Below are 20,951 nucleotides of genomic sequence, written 5' to 3'. Positions count from 1 at the left end.
ATCCTGTATGAAGCCCCTATCCTCACTGCTGGGAGCATCAAAACACTCTCCACCAAACCATCCCCTGCCAGAATAAAGTATTAAGGCACAGAGTTCTCGGTCAATCTCCAGACACAATATCCTGAATCTGTGGGTCCTCTCTTGTCTTTCAAGAGCTTCTGTTCTAGATTGCAGGTAGAAAACTTGGGAGGTGAGGTCAGAAATGTAAATTGGTCCTAGTTATAGGTAACAGCATGAATGAATTATTCTCCTGAAAAGGCATTCAAATGCCAATGCAGAAATAGCCCTTTTTGATCTTATGGTTCTTAACAGACTCTAAAGGTGGCTTTGTCTGAGATCAAAATAGATGTTTACATCAAAAAAGAGGAAGTGGGCCATAAGCATAAACTGATTCAGCTATATGTGATGTTATAATACTTGTATATACACAGTACAAAAGTATTAATGAAGATTGGAAATGTAACTTGTGAGGTCTAGTCCACCAACAAGCATCTATGGTACAACTCCTATGCTCAAAACACCAGAATAAACACATGGAATACAAAGATAAAGACCACATTCAGTTTCTGATCACAAAAGAAACCCACAGTTGATGGGAGAGAAGTTATATATATATATATATATATATATATATATATATCTCTACCAGAAATCATTTACCAGGCAGGACATGGCCAGGGCCTAACAGAAATACCTGTGGTTTGAGCTGTCATCTTCCCTGTACTTGGACTGCTTACTGATAACTGACAATGTCCTCTCTCTGTTAGTAAGGATTCCAGCCAAGAATCCTTGGCCTCAGAATAGGAAGGGTTCAGGGATAGGAGAAAATCTGGACAGGAAATCCTGAACTAGTATTCAGATTAAGAGTAATCTCTTCTGTCTGGGTAGACTTTACATAAAATATTTTGAGCCCTTTGCCATTAGAGAGTACTTTAAAATACCTCACCAAACCACATGGAGAATATATAAATGAGAGGAGAGAAAGTGTGTGTGATTGTGTGTTTGCATGTGTTTATACACTGTTGAGAGGCAGAGAGGAGAGTGAGTGACACATCAGAAACATTTTCATAGATATGGACTGACTCCACGGCCGTGAGAAGCTTATAAAGCATTTTATCTATTCCTTGGTCAAGTATGTTGCCATGATGAATATTAGGTGAGAGAAACCAACACACCCTTATTTCAGCTCATTCAGGATTTCCTAACTTATGACTCACTCACATGTGATGGTGAATGTTGTTTTTGGAGGTTGCCCTAAGAGGCTACATGCTTTCATAAAACAGGACTGATAACATTTTTTCTTAAATGTTCTATGCATTCTTTTAAAAAGATAAAAGTATATCAGAAAGTAAATTATTTCACCACATAGCTTCGTTAAATAGGCTAGGCCGCTCTGGCCTCAGGTGAAATCCATTCTGTGTGGTCTGTCTGATGCGAAGAGGCTCTTCAGCTGAGTCACAGAGGAGACTTTCAAGGTTGCCACTTCACAAGTGACTGTCTGCTCCCACTGTGCCTCTCGCAATCTCTGGAACCCCATGGGAACTTCCAAAGGGCACACCCTGCACACTGGGCCACATTAATCCTAATTCTCAGAGAAAAACCCAAGAGCAGAGCTAAGACACCACCACAATACTGACAGGTTTGCAGTCTCATTAAGCTCTTCTCAGCTACACATATTGCTTAGACCCTGCCAGAGGGGCATCCCACCCCTCCCCTCACTCTTCCTCTTCCATCTTGGTGGGAGTCCAGCTGCCATAAAGTTGGGGAAGGCAGTTATGTAGAAACAGGAGGGAAAATGGGATTTGAGGCCTGTCTCCAAGCTCTGCCAAGTGTCAGATTCTGTCATTGTACCTCCCTACGCAAAGTCATCGATGTTGAGAGATAATACATTCCTTTCCCAGACTCGGTTTATCCCACTGGGTACAGCCACTTGGGTACAACCTCCTGGCTGAATCAATTAATAGATTTTTACAGCTTGGAAAAGCTTTTGTGGTTCATCCAGTCCCAGTCCTCATCTAAGATGTGTCAGGTGCAGCCACTAATCCAAAGTCATGAACCCTGCTGATAGAAAAACCTGAATGAAAACTCAGGATTTCCAACTCCTTAAACAGTGCTGCTTGCTACAACAGTAAATCGTATCCTTAGATTGGCTCCTAGAGTGTATGAGGTCCACAGACTCATGCCAGTCAGCTGGGTGATAGATAACATTCTCATTCCTAAGACCATCAATTTCATTTTGCTGATTGAATTCCACAGGTGACTGGTATTTGTAACATGACCTTCATGTCAGAACTCTTACATATTAATTTGTTTTCAAGGCTTCAGGTGTAACCATCCAAGCCATTTTTGGAGAGCCGACAAAAGCCAAAAGTTCTTAGGAAGACAGATTTGGGATATAATGGTAGACTGGAAGGAGACTGTTTCCACATTTTTTTACCTTGGGCATTTATATTAAAGTAAATGCTAGTATTTAGTCCCAGTGTAGCCTCCATAAGATGGGATTAATAGATTTGCACCCTAGAATCTCCAATACAGCTGTATCATCCTGCTTCTCCCACCTTCATTAACCCTATACATTTGCACCAAATTAGTGCTGGGTACCAGGAATTATACATAGATAAGTAAGACATCTATCTTTGAGGATTTTATAGACTAGTAAGGAGTAAGAGGTAAAAAGTCATGATAAAAATATGATAGCTATAATAGAGGTATATACATAGCTCCAATGCTACAGAGAATAAAACAAGTAACCTGGAGTGTTAGGGAAGTGTGCCGAGAGAAACTGAAATTTTAATAATTCATTCGTTCATTCATTCAACAAATATTAATTGCAATCCTACTGTTGCCAGGCAATGTTGTAGTGCAACAAACAAAAAGTCACTTCTTTTATGGAGCTCTCATTCTAGGGCTCCAGAAAATATGCAAGCAAACAATTACATAATACTACAAATGGGGATGAGTAAATCAGGGTGGAGGGATAGAGAGGTGTCAGGATGAGATACATGCTGTTTTAAGTAGGATAAGGTGATAATCAGGAAGAAAGCTGAAAGTAGAGAGAGAGGGCACCACACAAGTATCTAGAAAGAGGCTGTTTCAGGCAGAGGGCACAGCAAGTGCAAGGGTCCTGAGGTGGGAGCATGCTCGGTACATATATGGAACAATGAGGAAGCCAGTGTGGCTGGCCCTGAGCGGGAAGTTAGAGAGTCACAGGAGAGGAGAACAGAAGTATACTGAAGTGGAGTGAGCAAATCAGGCAGGGCTTTCCAGGCCATGGTAAAAACTTAGGATTTAATTCCAGGTGGAATGGGAAAATACTGGAGGGGTTTGAGTTGAAAAATGGTACGACTTGATATAGACTTAGGAATATCATTGTGGCTGCTGCTGCAAACACACTACAATTTGGGGAAGACCAAGGTCAGGAAAACAAGCTAGAAGTCTAGTATAGTATCTCAGAAGAAATGGTCATGGCTTGGACTAGAGTTGTAGTGATGGAGGAGATCCGATATCTGAGCAGCATCTTGAGAAACTGGTGAGCTACTTGTAATTGAACATAGGAGTGCAGGGCCAGCAGTGAGGAGTGAGACTAGGAAAGTCAGCAAAAGTCAAAAATAAGAATTTTGGGCTTTATTCAGTAAACACTCAAAATTCTTAAACAGAGTTAAGGACAAGGGTAATAATTGATTCCAGGAAGATTATTCTGACTGTAGTAGGGAAACCGAACTTGCTAGGGAGAGACTAGAGACAAGAAAACTACAATCAAATAAATGCAAGCCAGAGGATGAAAATGGTGCTTTAATAATCTGAGTTATAGTTAACCTGTTGTTAACCATAACTCACAGGGTGTACTAACTCTTCACACAGGAAAGAATTTAAGATTAGGGAGTGAGGGAGGTGTTTCAGTTTGGATCTCAAAGGGTATCAGAAGACAGGAAGAGTGAGGAGAGGGGCATGTTTTCACCAAGGATATACTGGGCAAACCCCAAGCACTATCCCAAAGGGCCTTGCTTGTGTGGCAGTGCCTCACCTGTGTGGTAGCACATTCCTGCCCACACAGACAGAACTGGCTGATGAGTAGGCAGCCCTATGGAAGGGCTGCTCCAAGGCATGGCTGAACTGTAAGGTGATGTCTTGATGACTGTATACAAAATTCTGGGTCAAGTATGTAAGAAACAGGCAGAAGAGTCACTTGTGGGCTGAGCTGACATTTTACTGGATAGCACAGCATAGTCATTCAGTCTATGATTATTGTCAGGACACAACATGGTTCTGTTTATGACATAGGTCATCAGCTTACAGGTATTTCAAGGGCACGGCCTGGAGTAGGGCTTGATGATTCACTGCTGATCCATCATATGACACTTCAAGATTGGGATTGTTTTATGATTATTTTTTATGGCACCAAGGACAATGCTTGGACAAGAGGCACTTTTTTAAAAAAGAAAAAAGCTTATTTATTTTTGGCTGTGTTGGGTCTTTGTCGCTGCATGGGCTTTTCTATAGTGTGGTGAGCGGGGGCCACTCTCTAGTTGCCGTGTGTGGGCTGGTCACTGCAGTGGCTTCTCCTGTCGTGCAGCACGGGCTCTAGGCACGCAGGCCTCAGCAGCTGTGGCACGTGGGCTCGGCAGTTGCAGTTCCTGGGTTCCAGAGTGCAGGCTTCAGTAGTTGTGGTGCATGAGTTTAGTTACCCCGCAGGACGGGGGATCTTCCTGGGTTAGGGATTGAATCCGTGTCTCCTGCATTGGCAGGTGGATTCTTCACCACTGAACCATCAGGGAAGCCCGACAGTAGACTCTTAATAAACTCCTGTTGGAATAAACATGACTCGGAAGGACTGAGATTCCCTGTCACTCAGTTTTCCCACTTATAAACCGAGGAAAATGTCTATTTGTACATATCATACTTAAAAGAATGAAGTAAGAATATAAGTTGGAGAACATACATTTGAAAGGCATTTCAAGACCCTGCTTTCAAGAAGAACTGATTTATGGTACATTATATTGAAAAGTAAGGAAATATTAAATAATAGAGAACATAAAAGGCTACCTGGCAAGGAGGATTAACATTGGACAGTTAGCCTGCACAACCAAAGACCGTTTTGAGTTTGCTGCTAATTCTCTTAGTGATCTTGGTAGACTGATTTACATTTTTTGGCCTCAGTTTTGATATTATTTCCAAAATTAGTAGTCTATGATTATGTTTTTCTGAAGTACATCATTATTTCTATTGTAGAACAAAGTAAAAATTGGGTCAGCAGGCATGTTTCCAATTTCATCACATCACATCTCTTAATTTCTCTGTAATCTGGAGTCTTCCTCTGGAAGGTAATATAATAGGCAGGCTGATATAATCCTTGCTTTTGCTCTAAAGTTCTATATGCCACACCATAGGTTATATATGTTTGACTCGCTCATGCTTTGTAGATCCCTACTTGCTAGGAGGCTATCCTTGAGGGTTTTTAAATGGGTCACTAAGGGATTCGAATTAGTAATCTATAGGGGGCCATTCATTCACCAAGATTCATCAGGCTCCTTCAAGTAGTCAGATAGTCAGATACTGTGCCAGAGAAACAGAAGATTAAGACAAAATGGTTTCTGTTTTTGGTCCAACAATCTCCTCAATAAGGTCAGGTTAATAAGTAAAATCATTTTATCATTCCCTTTCTATTTTTTGTGGTTTATTTTTTATACTAGTGCATTTATATTCTTAAGGGGCTTCCTTATTGCCTATACATGCAGCCTTCATAGATTTGAGGGGAGGATTATTATTAAATTTAAATAATGTCTATATCTGAAATTCATTTTTACATATGGTATAAAATTGCCTCAACTCTAATTTCTTTCATATGAATCAACAGTTTTGCTGGTAAAATTTGTTAAATTATTTATCTTTTTTTCATTTAATGGAAGAAAATAATTATCAATTAAATTTTCACACATAATAAATCCTATTTCTGGATTTCCTAGTCTATTTCACTTATGTATTTCTCTATTTCAATTATATTACCAAATTGATCTGCTTCTAGAACCTTTAAAGTATGTTCTGATATCTGTTTAGGCAAGTACCCCCTTACTAGCCTTTTACAAAATTTTACTAGCTATTCCTGTACATTTATTATTTTACATGAACTTTAAAATAGTTTTGGATTCTTAATTGAATAGTTTGGATTCTAACTGTAATTGCATTAAGGTTATAAATTAACTTGGGCAAAAGGGACATTTTTATGATGTTATTTTCCTGCTGCTGCTGCTGCTGCTGCTAAGTCGCTTCAGTCGTGTCCAACTCTGTGCAACCCCATAGATGGCAGTCCACCAGGCACCGCTGTCCCTGGGATTCTCCAGGCAAGAACACTGGAGTGGGTTGCCATTTCCTTCTCCAATGCAGGAAAGTGAAAAGTGAAAGTGAAGTCGCTCAGTCGTGTCTGACTCTTAGCGACCCCATGGAATTCAGCCTACCAGGCTCCTCCGTCCACGGGATTTTTTAGGCAAGAGTACTGGAGTGGGGTGCCATCGCCTTCTCCAACCAAGGTCATAATATGTCTGACCATTGGTTCACAACTCGTTTTACGTCAAGTCAATAAGAAATACTTTTAAAAAACAATATCTTCAATGAGAGGACAAATAAAGCCCTTATCAAATGACACACTCTCATAAATTGACAAGAGGAATAAACAACCAAAAGAAAAATGAACAAAGTACACGAATAGGTAATTTACAGAAAAGTAAATCCAAATACCTGACACACATTTGGAAAGGCACTTAAATTCATCCGTAAAGATTTTCAGATTGAAGACAAAATGTGGCATCACTTTATACCGGGGTTTCTCAGTCTTGGTACAGTTGGCATTGTAGGCTGGATAACTTTTTGTTGTGGGGGCTGCCTTGAGTATTCTAGGATTTTGGCAGAATCCTTGTCTCTGCCCACTATAAGCTAGTAGCACCAACCCTCAACCTTGACTGACAATCAAAAATATCTCCAGACTCTGCCAAATGTCCTGGGGTGGGGGTGGGGCAAAATCAATAAAGACTGAGAACCAATGATTTTCACCTATCAGACTAGCAAAAATTTTAAAGCCTGATTACACCTGTTGTTGGAAAGCACCCAAGTCAAAAAGAATACTCTCATATGCACCTACTAAAATTGTAAGTTATTATAGCTTTTATAGAAAGTGACTGAACAATGTCTACTAAAAATATGTAATTTTGATTTAGGAGTTATCCTATTCCTAGGACTAAATTCCATAAAATGAAAAAATATACAAACACATATTGTACAAGGATGTTAATTGCAGCATTGTTGGGCAGTGACCAAAAAAATCTAAAAACAGAGTAAATGATCATAAAAGGGAATAGTTGAATAAATTTTAGTACACCCACACAATGGAATATTAGAAAGAATTAAAGCTTAACCTTATTACATGGAATGTTTTCCATGAATTATTCCTGAGAAAAAGCAAGATTCAAAAGGGTACATAATATAATTCTACTTTTGCAAAACACACAGTCCCCCATTCTCTCATATATAGATCTTCCTAGCTTGCACAATGGGGACATCTCAATAAACCTATTGTAAGTTGAAAATATCTTAAGTTAAAAATGCATTTAATACATCTACCAAACATCATGGCTTAGCCTAGCCAACCTCAAACATGTTCAGAACACTGATTTTATCCTACAATTGGGCAAAATCACTTAACACAAGGCCTATTTTATAATAAAAGTGTTGAATATCTCATATAATTTATTAAATGCTTACTGAAAATGAAAAACCGAATGGTTGTCTGGGTATGGAATGGCTGTAAGTGTGTTGGTTAGTTACCCTCATTAGTACCTGGCTGACTTGGGGCTCTGGCTGCAGCAGCATCACAAGAGAGAACCACACCATGTGAGCCCCTTGTTCTTGTTCAGTCGCTAAATTGTGTCTGACTCTTTGCGACCCCATGGACTGTAGTCCGCCAGGCTCCTCTGTCCATGGGATTTCCCAAGCAAGAATACTGGAGTGGGTTGTCATTTCCTTCTCCAGGGGATCTTCCTGACTCAGGGTTTGAACCCCCATCTCCTGCTTGGCAGGCATACTCTTTACCACTGAGCCACCAGGGGAGCCAACACTAGCTGCAGAAAAGCTAAAAATTCAAAATTCCAAGTACGACTTCTACAGAATGCCATCACAAAGTTGAAAAACCATTAAGCTGACCCATTATGAAGTTGGAGACCATCTGAATAGAGAAAAAATGTCTCTCAATATTCTATTTATATCAACAGAATGAGCAAAAGATTTGCATATCATATCTTACAAGGCTCTGCTTTTCAGAATATATTTTAAAAAACCTCTTAGACTCAAGAACTAAAAGATAAACAATCCAATTATAAAGAGGGTAAAAGATTTGAATTGACCTTGCTCCAAAGAAGCTATACAAATAGCTAACAGACACATGAAAAGATGCTCAATATCACTAGTCATATTAGGGAAATGCAAATCACAGTCATGAGACACCATTTCACACCCCTAGGATGGATATTTGAAAGAAAGAAAATAACAAGTGCTGGCCAAAGATGTGGAGTAATTGGGATCCTCCTACATTGCTAGTGGGAATGTTAAATGGTATAGGGTCTGAGGAAAACAGTCTGGTCATTCCTTAAACAGTTGAACATAGAATCATTAGGTGATCTGGCAATTTCATTCCTAAATACCCAAAAGAATTAAAACCAGGTATTCAAACACTTACACATAAATGTTCATAGCAGCACTATTCACATGGCCAGAAAAAGGGAAACAACCCAAAAGTCTATCAGTCGATGAATGGATAAACAATGTGTTATATACATAAAGCGGAGTATTTTTCAGCTATGAAAAGAACGGAGTACTGATACATGATTCATGTGTCAATGAACCTTGAAAATCTTACGCTAAATGAAGGAAATGAAGTGGCTCAGTCGTGTCCGACTCTTTGCAATCACATGGACTGTATCCTACCAGGCTCCTCCATCCATGGGATTTCCCAGGCAAGAATACTGGAGTGGATTGCCATTTCCTTCTCCAGGGGATCTTTCCAACCCAGGGATCGAACCTGAGTTTCCTGCATTACAGGCAGACGCTTTACCGTCTGAGCCACCATGGAAGCCCCAAATGAAGAAAAGCAGAAACCAAAACTCACATATTGTATGATTCCTTTTATGTGAAACATCCAGAACAGTTAAATCCATAGACAGAAAGCATATTAGTATTTGTAAGGGCTAGGGGGAGGGAAGAATAAGGAGTGATACTTAGGGGGTACAAGTTTCCTTTGAGGTGGTGAAATGTCTTAGAACTAGATAGAGGTGATGGTTGCCCAACACTGTGAATGTACTAATACCAGAGTTGTACACTTAAGTACAGTTCCTGGGTCATCTTGATTACGTGAACATTACCTCAATTTAAAAAATGTATTCTATTTACCTCTGTATTAGTTTACTAGTGCTATAAAACAAATCACTACAAATTTAGCAGCTTAACAAAATTAAAATAACAATATAGCTCACAGTTCTGTAGATCAGAATTCTAGGGGTCTTGGGTGGTTTCTCTACTTCAAGCTTGACAGGAAGAAATTAAGGTGTTGGTTGGGTTCTCATCTGGAAGCTCAGAGAAAGAATTCATTTTCAGGCTTGTTTTTAGCCAGATTCAGTTCCTCCTGATTGTGGGACTGAAATCCCCAGTTCCTTACTGGCTGTCAGCCAAGAGTCAGTCTCAACTGCCACAGAGTGCCGTGGCACATAACCCCCTCCAAAAACAGTGTGGCATATCTTTCTCTTACTTCAAACAGGAGACAAGTCTCTGCTTTTAAAGGGCGCCTGTGATTAGACTGGGCCCACCTGGATAATCTCAGGTGGGCCATACAACGTAACAGTTGTATTGTCTGGTTAACTTCACTGGTTCCACCCGCCACTCAAAGGGGTGTGGCTTACACAAGGGCAAGCTTGCTGGGGATCATTCTTACAATTCTGTCATGATCTCTTAGAGAAAAATAATGAAACAGTTTCTACTAATTCAAGAACAATTATTTGTTAATGCCCAACATTGCCTAAGTGATTTACACCAAGGAAAAATTTCAAGACTAATGATTTACAGATGAACACAACTCAGGTCTCCAAGACTCAGGGAAGGGATGGAAAGCTGTTCTTAACAGGTGGGCTTCTCCTTCTGAAGCCTCTCAGTTGTTTTTCTTTCTTTCTCTTCTACTAAAGCATTGAATGTAAATGTGAAGCAATTGCCAAGTGGACCACTGATGTTCCCTCTGTAATCAAAATGAAAGGCAGATACTGTGGCTAGAATTTAGGGGACTAGATAATTGTATTATGTAGTTCTTACTTTTTTGGCCTCAAGTTGCCTATTACTGAAGTTTCTAAAGACTAACCTAGACAGCTATTGAAAAGCAGAGACATTACTTTGCCAACAAAGGTCCATCTAGTCAAGGCTATAGTTTTTCCAGCGGTCATGTACGGATGTGAGAGTTGGACTATAAAGCAAGCTGAGCACCGCGGAATTGATGCTTTTGAACTGTGGTGTTGGAGAAGACTCTTGAGAGTCCCTTGGACTGCAAGGAAATCCAACCAGTCCATCCTAAAGGAGATCAGTCTGGGTGTTTATTGGAAAGACTGATTTTGAGGCTGAAACTCCAATACTTTGGCCACCTGATGCGAAGAGCTGACTCATTGGAAAAGACCCTGATGCTGGGAAAGATTGAGGGCAGGAAGAGAAGGGGACAACAGAGGATGAGGTGGTTGGATGGCATCATCGACTCGATGGACATGGGTTTGGGTGAACTCCAGGGGTTGGTGATGGACAGGGAGGCCTGGCGTGCTGTGGTTCATGGGGTCGCAAAAAGTCGGACACGACTGAGTGACTGAACTGAACTGAAAGACTAACTTTGTGGGTTATACCTACTGATAGGCTTCCCAGGTGGCACTAGCAGTAAAGAAGCTGCCTGCTAATGCAAGAAGGCGATGGCACCCCACTCCAGTACTCTTGCCTGGAAAATCCCGTGGACAGAGGAGCCTGGTAGGTTACAGTCCATGGGGTCGCTGAGGGTCGGACACGACTGAGCAACTTCACTTTCACTTTTCACTTTCCTGCATTGGAGAAGGAAATGGCAACCCACTCCAGTGTTCTTGCCTGGGGAATCCCAGGGACGGGGGAGCCTGGTGAGCTGCCGTCTATGGGGTCGCACAGAGTTGGACACGACTGAAGCGACTTAGCAGCAGCAGCAGCAGCAATGCAAGAGACATAAGAGAGGAGGGTTCCCTCCTTGGGTAGGGAAAATCCCTGGAAGGAGGGCATGGCAATCCACTCCAGTATTCTTGCCTGGGGAATCCCATGGACAGAAGAGCCTGGAGGGGTACAGTCCATAACGTCACAAAGAGCTGGTCATGACTGAAGCGACTTAGAACACAGAGCACAAATGTATACCTGCTGATAGTTGCCATATTAGAATTAAATCTGGAAAGTTTTTAAACAGAAAAATATACAAACATATTCTCTTGGCCTATTGAGTGACAATGACATCACACATCATGTAGTCTTCAGAGTGCAAAAGGAAATAAAATCTTAGTATTATTACAAAAGCAGTTTGACCCTGTGGAATTCTGGAATGATGCCAAGGTTCCCTAGGGCTTCCTGGACCACACTTTGAGACCCATAGATAGATGTATGACTTCCTTGGTGGCTCAGCTGGTAAAGCATCTGCCTACAATGTGGGAGACCGGGGTTCAATCCCTGCATCAGGAAGATCTCCTGGAGAAGGAAATGACAACCCACTCCAGTATTCTTGCCTTGAAAATCCCATGGGCTGAGGAGCCTGGTAGGCTACATACCATGGGGTTACAAGGAGTCAGACACAACTGAGTGACTTAAACATTGGCTATCACGACCGATAGATGTATAACAACAACTGCATTTCTTCAGCAACCGATTGACTCACGTACTTTGGTGCATTCACTTGTGCAGTTTTAGAAACAAATCTCCTTTCCCTTTACTAGTATGTTGTTTCATTTAGTAGAGTTACTTTTGTGGCTATTGCAAAAAGTATTCTTTTTGCAGAAATTGTCATTTGCTGACTCAGGAGGAAAACTGGGCTAGATAGGTCTAACATATATTATGCAAAACAGAGTTAAAAATGTTTTCTCTGAGTTTCTGGTAGGATCTGTTACTCTGTAAATACAGCATAGGGAAAATTGCTTTAAATGGTGCAGCTGGTCTGCAGTAGGAGGACTGGGATACAGTCAAGCTGAGTCAGGCAGAAAAAGGCTTAGAGAAATGAAAGAAAGCATTGCGGATTCTTGACACGCTTTGTCCTTGAAAACTATGCCAAGACCTCTGTTGTGGTTTTTTAAATAAAGAGACGGATCATAATTCGTGATTGCTATAATGATTCGGGATTTCCCCTTTATCTTTTAAACACTGGGTATACTTACAGCTATGTTTGCTTTCATTGTATTCCGCTTACAAATTGTAACAAAATAAAGCCAAAGCGCTTTCAAATCAGGACTCCAGAACATCTTTCTCTTTAAGTGTCTGGCTCTTTCATTCTTTTCTCAGTATTTTATCTGCTTTTTCCTGCTCAGGCTCTTGGTCAAAGCCTCAGAACGCTTAGACACCGGGCTTCTTTTTTTTTTTTTTTTTACTGCAGATGAATACAGTTTAAGAGCCGGAAATCTACTGGAAGAAAGGCAGAGCATTCCCCCGTCCCAAGGTTAAATCTTTGGTGCTGGCCACCTGGGAAAGAGAATCTGAACGGACGTTCTAAGAAGGACCGTGGTTAAGAATGAGAAGCTAACTGTGATACAGTACGCTCCTCCTGCTGGGGATGAGGCCCACGCCGAGCATTCGTGACCTGTGAGCTGCAACACCGCGAATGCACTAGCCAACCTCCAGCGTGGGCGGAGGGCTTTCCGCTTAAGCAGTGCGCTCCCGGGCCTCTCATCCCCGCGTTCTCACCAGAGTCCTACAAGTCCTCTGCTCCTGAGCCAGAGGACGTCAGCGGTCACGCACTCGCCGCCACCGCCTACGCGGGTTCGCATCTTGTGAGCCACCGACCAATGGGAGAGAAGCCACTGCCCGGCGTCCTCTCCAATTGGTTCTAGGCAGGTAGGCGGTGGCGGAGGGCGTGGCTAGTTTTCGGCGGCGCGGCTGGAGGGCTGCGGCACGTGTGCCTCCGGACGCTGGGAAAGCCTGGGACGAGCTGCGGTGGGAAGCGGGTATCCCAGAACTGCCTGCCCCTGCCGGGAGGAGGCGCCACTTGCAATTGCAGGTGCCTGCGCTAGGGGCAGAGCTTCAGCCTCACTCTAGTTGGCAGGAAGAAAAAGAAGGAAGGGGCCGTGTCCCCGCCCCCCGGATGGTCGTGCCCGGCCCGGTGTCCCGGCGGGCGGCGGCGGCGGCCACCATGCTCCTGCGCACAGCTCGGGTCCCACGCGAGTGCTGGTTCTTGCCCACCGCGCTGCTCTGCGCCTATGGTTTCTTCGCCAGCCTCAGGCCGTCCGAGCCCTTCCTGACGCCTTACCTGCTGGGGCCGGACAAGAACCTGACGGAGAGGGAGGTAAGCGCGGCTGGCTGGCGGTGGCTTGGCCCGCGCGGGGCGTGGACCGGCCGAGATGTGAGGAAATAGTTGAGAGCGGGTCGGAGGGGACGCAGGTGAGGAAAGGCGGAGGGAGAAAGACGCTCGAGCCGCGGGGAGGCATTCTGGCCAGAGATTGCTGACTTTCCCCAGTTGGAAGGCGGCTCCGTGTTGGGCGCTGCCTTAATTCACGCTGTGTTTCTGTCCTTGGTCGGATTGGAAGGGCAGGTCTTAGGTGAAGGACTCGGAGCGTGGTTCGGGGTTTGGGAGCCCCAGTGCACGTGTGCTTCAGGCGATGTGTTGATGTTGCAGTAGCCCCACTCTGCTCCAACTGATCCATCTTGGGGGCGGGGGAGAGGTTTAAATAAATATTTGCTGCTGTAAAGTAAGGAGCCACATGCCGAGTGACTCCTACTTTCTGAAAGGATCCTCCCCTCTACCTGCTGCACCTTCTTCTTCCCCTTCTTTACATTGTTTACCCTTGACGGATGATCGTGCTCAAGTAAGAAGTGTACAGAACAAGAACCGTCATCTTGATTTTTATTGGGTGAGACTGTGTCCAAGGATACGCCTCACTGCTCCCCCCCCCCACCTCTCTGTGATAAAAGTAGATATTTAGATGGTATCACACAGTTGTCATTTAATTATAGTTTTTCGTGCATTGTAAATTGTTGCCTCACGGATGTTAGTTTTGCTCCTGTTCTGCCCGCGATGTTCAGAGTAATTGAGATTACATAGTCCATGATCAAGAACTTCTTGGTGATTGATTTTCCCTAGGAGAATTTGTAAGTACTTTAGAAGTGCGTTGTGTGTATGGGGAGGGAGGAGGGAGGAGGGAGGAGGGTTCAGGATGGGGAACACATGTATACCTGTGGAGGATTCATTTTGATATTTGGCAAAACTAATACAATTATGTAAAGTTTAAAAATAAAATAAAATAAAAATGTGCTCAACTCTTCATAAGTGTATGTCAATCTCAACACCTGTTGTTTGAAAAAGAAAGACCTTAACTGGAAAAGGAATTCAATTGAAGTTACTCCCATACAACCCAAAGAAAGCAGATTCAGCATCCTCTTCCTTGGATACTACAAAGCATGGAAGCTGAGATCTGGTATTCCTTTCTAGAACACCACAAAGGGTGAAAGCTGAGTGCAGATGTTAGCTGTCCCTTTTTTCCAGTGTCCACTCCTCTCACCCTGCCTCCCTGCCCCAGCTGCTCCCAGTGAAGTCCTCCCGTTTAAACCTTACTCCCTTCACAGTGATTACTGGTCACCTCTTTTGAATACCCCTGCATAACAGGTCAGAGCAGGATGTAATTACTTATGTTCCAATTTGTTGTTGCATTGCTCTTCCATTTTCAAGGGCACTTAACAAGGGAATTGAAATTCTGGCCTTGAACCCTGGGTTGAGGATTTCATTTGAGTTTCTCATATTGCCTTGCAGCTAGCAAGTAGCATTAACTTTTACCCAACTTCAGCTTTATTTCTCAGTCTTATGGACTGCTCCACAAGGAACTGTAACAGTTACTCATTACCTGTTTGAATTAGAATATTGGTTAAAAACAGTAATGAAGTGGAAAGGGCCAACTCCTGTGAACAGAATGATTCTAGAAGAAGGAACATGACTTCCTTAAATAGAATGATTCTATTAATAGAACACCCCCAAACAACGCTGAATCTGAGGCCTGACCTCTGAAGCAGAAATGACACTACTTTTGAGCTATTCACAATTAAAGTTTCATGTGACCTGCCATGTGATCTGCACCTTGCCTGAAAGAGAGGCACAGGGAGGAGAAACATGCTTCCAGTGTTGCTATTTGAAAGCCAGTCTGCTTTATACAAGTGCCCTGGGCAGAATTGCTGTGTGACGTGCCATCATGTGCCCTGATTATCAGAAATCTTCCTAGGGCGAATGAAATATGTTGGGGGCGGGGTGTAGTGCAATAAAGCAGGGGTGCCAGGCCCAGGAAAAATTTGCTGAATGTGTAACGAAAACAGAGCATGCTTCTGTCGCTGCAGATTAGTGGAGGAAGAGGGCGGGGTTTGAAGAGAAATCCAGAGGTCTGGAAAAGGATGTCGTTTGTCTCTGAGAACCTCAGAATTGTGGCTGATTCTGTTCTGTTGGTCAGGCACAGTATAGCTCTGTCCAGCCTCTCCGGAATCCTAGATTTTTAAAATCTCTAATAACTGAAATAAATAGCACAACTTGTTCTCCTTCCTGAGTGCTTGTTTTTCACCTCTGGACAGTTATTTATTTACTTAATATTATATGATTTTTTTTTTTTTTTTAGGAAAGTGAATGTCAAATCATGGTTAGTAATATTTGTGTTGAATTTTATATTTCCTCCAGGAGACTTTAGAAGGGATAAATGTGATCATCTTAGATAGAGCTATTGTTAACCAGGTCCAAAAACAAAAGGAGGAGAAAAAGGACAGAATTTCCTCTTTCCATTCTCAAAGGATTTCTTCCTTAGATTACAGGAAAACTGTTAACCTGTATCACTTTATAAATTTTAGATAGGTTAAAATTTGTATTTCAGTAGTTAAAAGCCAACTTTTAATAAAATAGAGCTCTTTACCACCAAAACCCTTTTTATCCTTTCACCTTTTTCAGCATGGGATTTGACATTCAGTACTGTTTTTTGGGGCTTTGCCAGTGGCTCAGCAGTAAAGAGTCCGCCTGCCAGTGCAGGAGATGGGGGGTCCATCCCTGGATGGGGAAGATCCCCTGGAGGAGGAAATGGCAACCCACTCCAGTATTCTTGACTGGAAAATCCCAGATAGAAGAGCCTGGTGGGCTATTTTATTTATTTGGCTGCAATGGGTCTTAGTTGTGGCATGTGGTTTCCCTGACCAGGGATTGAACCTGGGCCCCCCATGTTGGGAGCGTGGAGTCTTAGCCACTGGACCACCAGAGAAGTCCCTTTGATGTTTTTAAAGCATTTGATTTAATATATTAAAACTACTGTACCTACTATTCAGAGCCTTACAGAATTTGGCTCTTACTTGTTAACATCCTTATCTCCTACTCCATTCTTCTTCCTCTTGCCTTCTATTAATATGTGCTCAAACTCCATCCATGTTAATCTTATAGTCATAAATCCAGCATATCCATTCTCTCATCTACTGGCTTGTACTCAAAGATGTGATCTCTGCTTGGGATAATCTTCTACAGAACTCTTGATATCTTTCTGTTGGCCTCTGATTTTCTCATCCTTCAAGGTCCAGTTCAAAGAAGCAACCCCGTATTTCCTATTCTCCCTTATCAATAATTTGTGTGTATGTGTTCTTCACTAGGTTCAGAACTCCTGGAGAACTGAGGCTTTGTTTTATTCTTTTTTTGTCTGTCTGTTTTTGTAATCTTCATATGGTTTGGAAATAGTATTGTAAGTGCTTATTAACTAGTAGTCTAAATGAAACTTGATTGTAAAAGTCTAAAGCTAAATTAGAGTTTAAAACTAAACATTTTTTTTAAATGTATTTATTTTTTATTGAGGGATAATTGCTTTACAGAATTTTGTTGTTTTCTGTCAAACCTCAACATGAATCAGCCATAGGTATACATATATTCCCTCTTTTTTTTTTTAATTTAAATTAAAAAAAAATTTTTTTTTATTTATTTATTTAGTTTATGCTGGGCATACACATCGAGGAAAGCAGAATTAAACATGTTTTTCCTTAACTGTTTGTGTCTCAGAAGAAAGCACAAACAAGCTCTGATCCAAAGATCTGTGAAAGACACTTTAGAATAAAATCAATTCCCTTTTCTCGAATGGCAGATGTTACCTGAGATAAGAGGGTATTGTCCAAGTATGGGCAATGAGATAGAAAGTAATCTCTGTAATCTGTACATTTTTGCATGTAGGAAGTTTCCTGAAGGGAAAGTATCCATCAAAGAAGTTATTTCCTGGTACCACGGCTTCTCCTTGGAGGCATTGAGAGAGAAGGGATCTTCTTTTTTTACTATTAGCTTTTTAGTTTGTGTTGGGGTACAGCTGATTAACAGTGCTGTGATAGTTTCAGGTGAACAGCGAAGGGACTCAGCCATGCATATACACATATCCATTCTCCTCTAAACCGGCCTCCCATCCAGGCTTCCACAGAGCATTGGGCAAGAGTTCTCTGTGCTTTACAGTAGGTCCTTGTTGATTATCCATTTTAAATATAGCCGTGTGTACATGTCCATCTCAGACTCCCTAACTATCCTGAGAAGGGATCCTCTTTTGGAGACCCAGTGGCTAAGCTCTGTAGGTTGTTTGGTCTTCTTTCTTCTTGAAAGCCCCATAAAAGCACCCCTATACAGGTTGGAAAAGGTGCTGTCGGCATTAGAAGTAAGGGGGGAACATAGTAGATAATCAAAAGCAGTTTTCTGATTGAAGAAATGGGGCGTTTGAATGTGGTAGATTCAGAATATCCAGTCAGGTTCTCCCTCTGCCAGTGACTTGGTGGGATAACTTTGGGCAATTCACTTAAGGCCTAGTTACTTTGGTTGTAAGATAGAGATGATAAAAGCAATTACCTCTTAGCCTTGTTTGGATGAAATGAGATCATACAGGTGAGGTGATTAGCATACTGCTGACAATACTGTGGAAGAGGCCGTCTACTTGGGTTGATGTCTCTCCTAGGAGTAAATTCTGATTTCTTATTTAGAATAACTTAAAGAGAACACATCTGGTCTTTCCCCCCCTGCTTGCCTTATTTTTGTTTCTGCTTGGCATTGCTATTCCTCATCTTCATTATCTAAATTGTGGTTTTTGTATTAGGAGTGGAATTAGACTCATAAGTATAAACACTTTAAATTGGTAATTGAAAGGACGAGATGTATGTAATAAAAACTTGGTAGCTTTTGGGGACAGCTAGTACTGAAAGGTATATAACACGTAAGAGTACGGACAGTATTACTGGAGTGAAGAATCAGTGAACCTCCCATGGAGTGCACTGCAGAACAAAGATGGAGTTCAGAAGAAAGGTATTTTTTAAAGGAAGTTGTGATTGTTAACAGCTCTGTGGTATTGTGTTAGGAAAATGTGAAGGTGGAGAAACATGCAGAGTCAACCAGAGGAGGCAGTTTCACACCTAAGAAAACTATGGGAGAATATCTAAAACTATAGGCTGAAAAGAAGTGGAAATTTGCTAATGGAACACACCTGTGCAAAGTCTGTAGGGACGCCTTCACGCTTCAGGACTTTAATCTCAAGCTTGCCCTTCTCTGCTCTGCTTTTCTACTGAGAAGTGTCTGACCCTGTGCTGTGTCAGCCAAGTGCACTTTGTTCCTCGTTTGCTAAAATTTCTACACTTGTGAATTGGAATCATTTCTACCGTTCTCAGTTATTCTTTTATGTTATTCTTTTATGTACACGTTCAGTCACAAGAAAGTTTCCTGGTAAATGGAGGTTGCTAAATGATTTAGAAACAGAAATTAGACCAGAATTCATGAAGGTGAGGCTATTAGATCAATCACTTTTTTTCCATTTTTTTCAAATTTACTGTTAATTGGAGGATAATTGCTTTACAATGTGTGTTGGTTTCTGCCATACAACACGGTGAGTCAGCCGTAAGTATACATATATCCACTCCCTCTTGAACCTCCCTCCCATCCCACCCCACCCCACCCCTCAGGGTCATCACAGACCACTGGTCTGAGCTCCCTGTGTTGCACAGCAACTTCCCATTAGCTGTTTTACACATGGTAGTGTATATGTTTCAGTGATACTCGCTCAGTTCATCCCACCCTCTCCTTCCCCTGCTCTTCTTTCCACAAGTGCGTTCTCTACTTCTGCATCTCTGCTTCTGCCCTGAAAGTAGGTTCATCAGTACTCTTTTTCTAGATTCCATATATATGCATTAATATACAATGTTGGTTTTTCTCTTTCTGACTTATTTCACTCCATATAACAAATTCTAGTTTCCTCCACCTCAGTTCAGCTGACTCATTCCTTTTTGTGGCTGAGTAATCTCCATAGATGAATCACTTTTGATGCTCAGCCAATCAGAAATCAAGTCTAAAATGTATCTCAGATTATGTTTTCCTTTTATAGTTGTTCTCTACATTGGCAAATATTTTATAATGATTTTTTACTATATTGTTCCTCTAAAACTTTAAAACGATTAGACCATGTTACACTTGGGTGAACTGAGGTATACATGAGAATTAAAAAAAAGTAGAGGGTTATATCGCTCCATCACAAAGTATTTAGCCTGTTAGCAGGACTACCTTTCAGAAAGCACTTAAAAACTGAGGTCACCAATCTGAACTTAATGATCACTTAGAAACTGACTTATTATTAAGCCCCCAGGAATTTGCTAGGCTCTGGGGTAGGTGTGAGAAGAGTAAAACGTCTCCTACCTGCAATGATTCTTATTTGAAGAATGGAGTCTTAAATCAATTAATTTAATGCATATTGTCTCAAGTGGTCTGTGTTTTAGCTTCAGTCCTTAAGTCTTTAGACCTATGAAAAGATGGTGGAGTAAGTGACTTACATGTATTTTCTCATTTAGCCCTTGCAACAAACAACCCTGTGGCATAGGTTTTCCTTCTCTTTTACTGATGATGGAGATGGCTAAAGGGAACTTAAAAAAAATCAACTTAAAATCATTCAGCGAATGATGGAACTAAACTTCCAGCGGGGGTCTTTTTGGTTTAATAATTATTTCTACTGTCTTCCAGTGAAAAATTAATGAAAAAGGAAACAAAACCTTCCTTTTTTTTCCATTTTCATATCATAGATACGCAAAAAGAAAGGCACCAGAGTTGCTTATGATGCTTCATCCATAGATTGTTACGCTGTTAAGACTGTAGGACAGAGTTGCTTTCTTGATCTATTCCTGTTACCCCAAAGAAGTGAAACTTAATAACAGAAAAACCTAATCAATCTGTAGGATCTATGTTCCCCATTCTGTGGCTGAAAGTAAGAACTGATGATGATTCCAAAACATTGGTTTGTTTCCAAAGCATTTATTCAGCCAAGTATCTTCCAAACAGTATGCAGGCTGTGCAAATGAAAGTAAAGTCCACCCTGAAAGAACCTGTAAAGCTGCTGCTGCTGCTGCTAAGTCGCTTCAGTCGTGTCCAACTCTGTGCGACCCCATAGACGGCAGCCCACCAGGCTTCCCTGTCCCTGGGATTCTCCAGGCAGGAACACTGGAGTGGGTTGCCATTTCCTTCTCCAATGCCTGAAAGTGAAAAGTGAAAGTGAAGTCGCTCAGTCGTGTCCGACTCTTATCGACCCCATGGACTGCAGCCTACCAGGCTCCTCCGTCCATGGGATTTTCCAGGCAAAAGTGCTGGAGTGGGTTGCCATTGCCTTCTCCAGCAGTGGTTCTAAACTCTGGCTCATGTTAAAATCTCCTGGGAAGTTTTGAAAAAATGC

General features: G+C 41.8%; 1 protein-coding gene and 1 non-coding gene across 2 annotated transcripts in view; one reads left to right on the top strand and one right to left on the bottom strand.

The window, feature by feature from the left end:
• The first annotated feature begins 11,855 nt into the window (after positions 1-11,855).
• The window catches only part of SLC19A2 (solute carrier family 19 member 2), a 35,032-nt gene continuing 25,936 nt past the window's right edge, over positions 11,856-20,951 (top strand). Inside the window, exon 1 of the mRNA XM_027564749.1 lies at positions 11,856-13,564. Within this exon, the coding sequence (XP_027420550.1) occupies positions 13,364-13,564 (201 nt within the window). The 5' untranslated portion in view covers positions 11,856-13,363. The remainder of the gene's footprint in view (positions 13,565-20,951) is intronic.
• TRNAG-CCC lies at positions 16,427-16,499 on the bottom strand. The gene has a single exon. It is a non-coding gene; the product is annotated as a tRNA-Gly (tRNA).

This window comes from Bos indicus x Bos taurus, chromosome 16 (assembly GCF_003369695.1).
Source record: "Bos indicus x Bos taurus breed Angus x Brahman F1 hybrid chromosome 16, Bos_hybrid_MaternalHap_v2.0, whole genome shotgun sequence".
Classification (NCBI taxonomy): Eukaryota; Metazoa; Chordata; class Mammalia; order Artiodactyla; family Bovidae; genus Bos; species Bos indicus x Bos taurus.
Note: the sequence above shows the minus strand (reverse complement) of the source record. Positions and strands in the feature narration are given on the sequence as shown.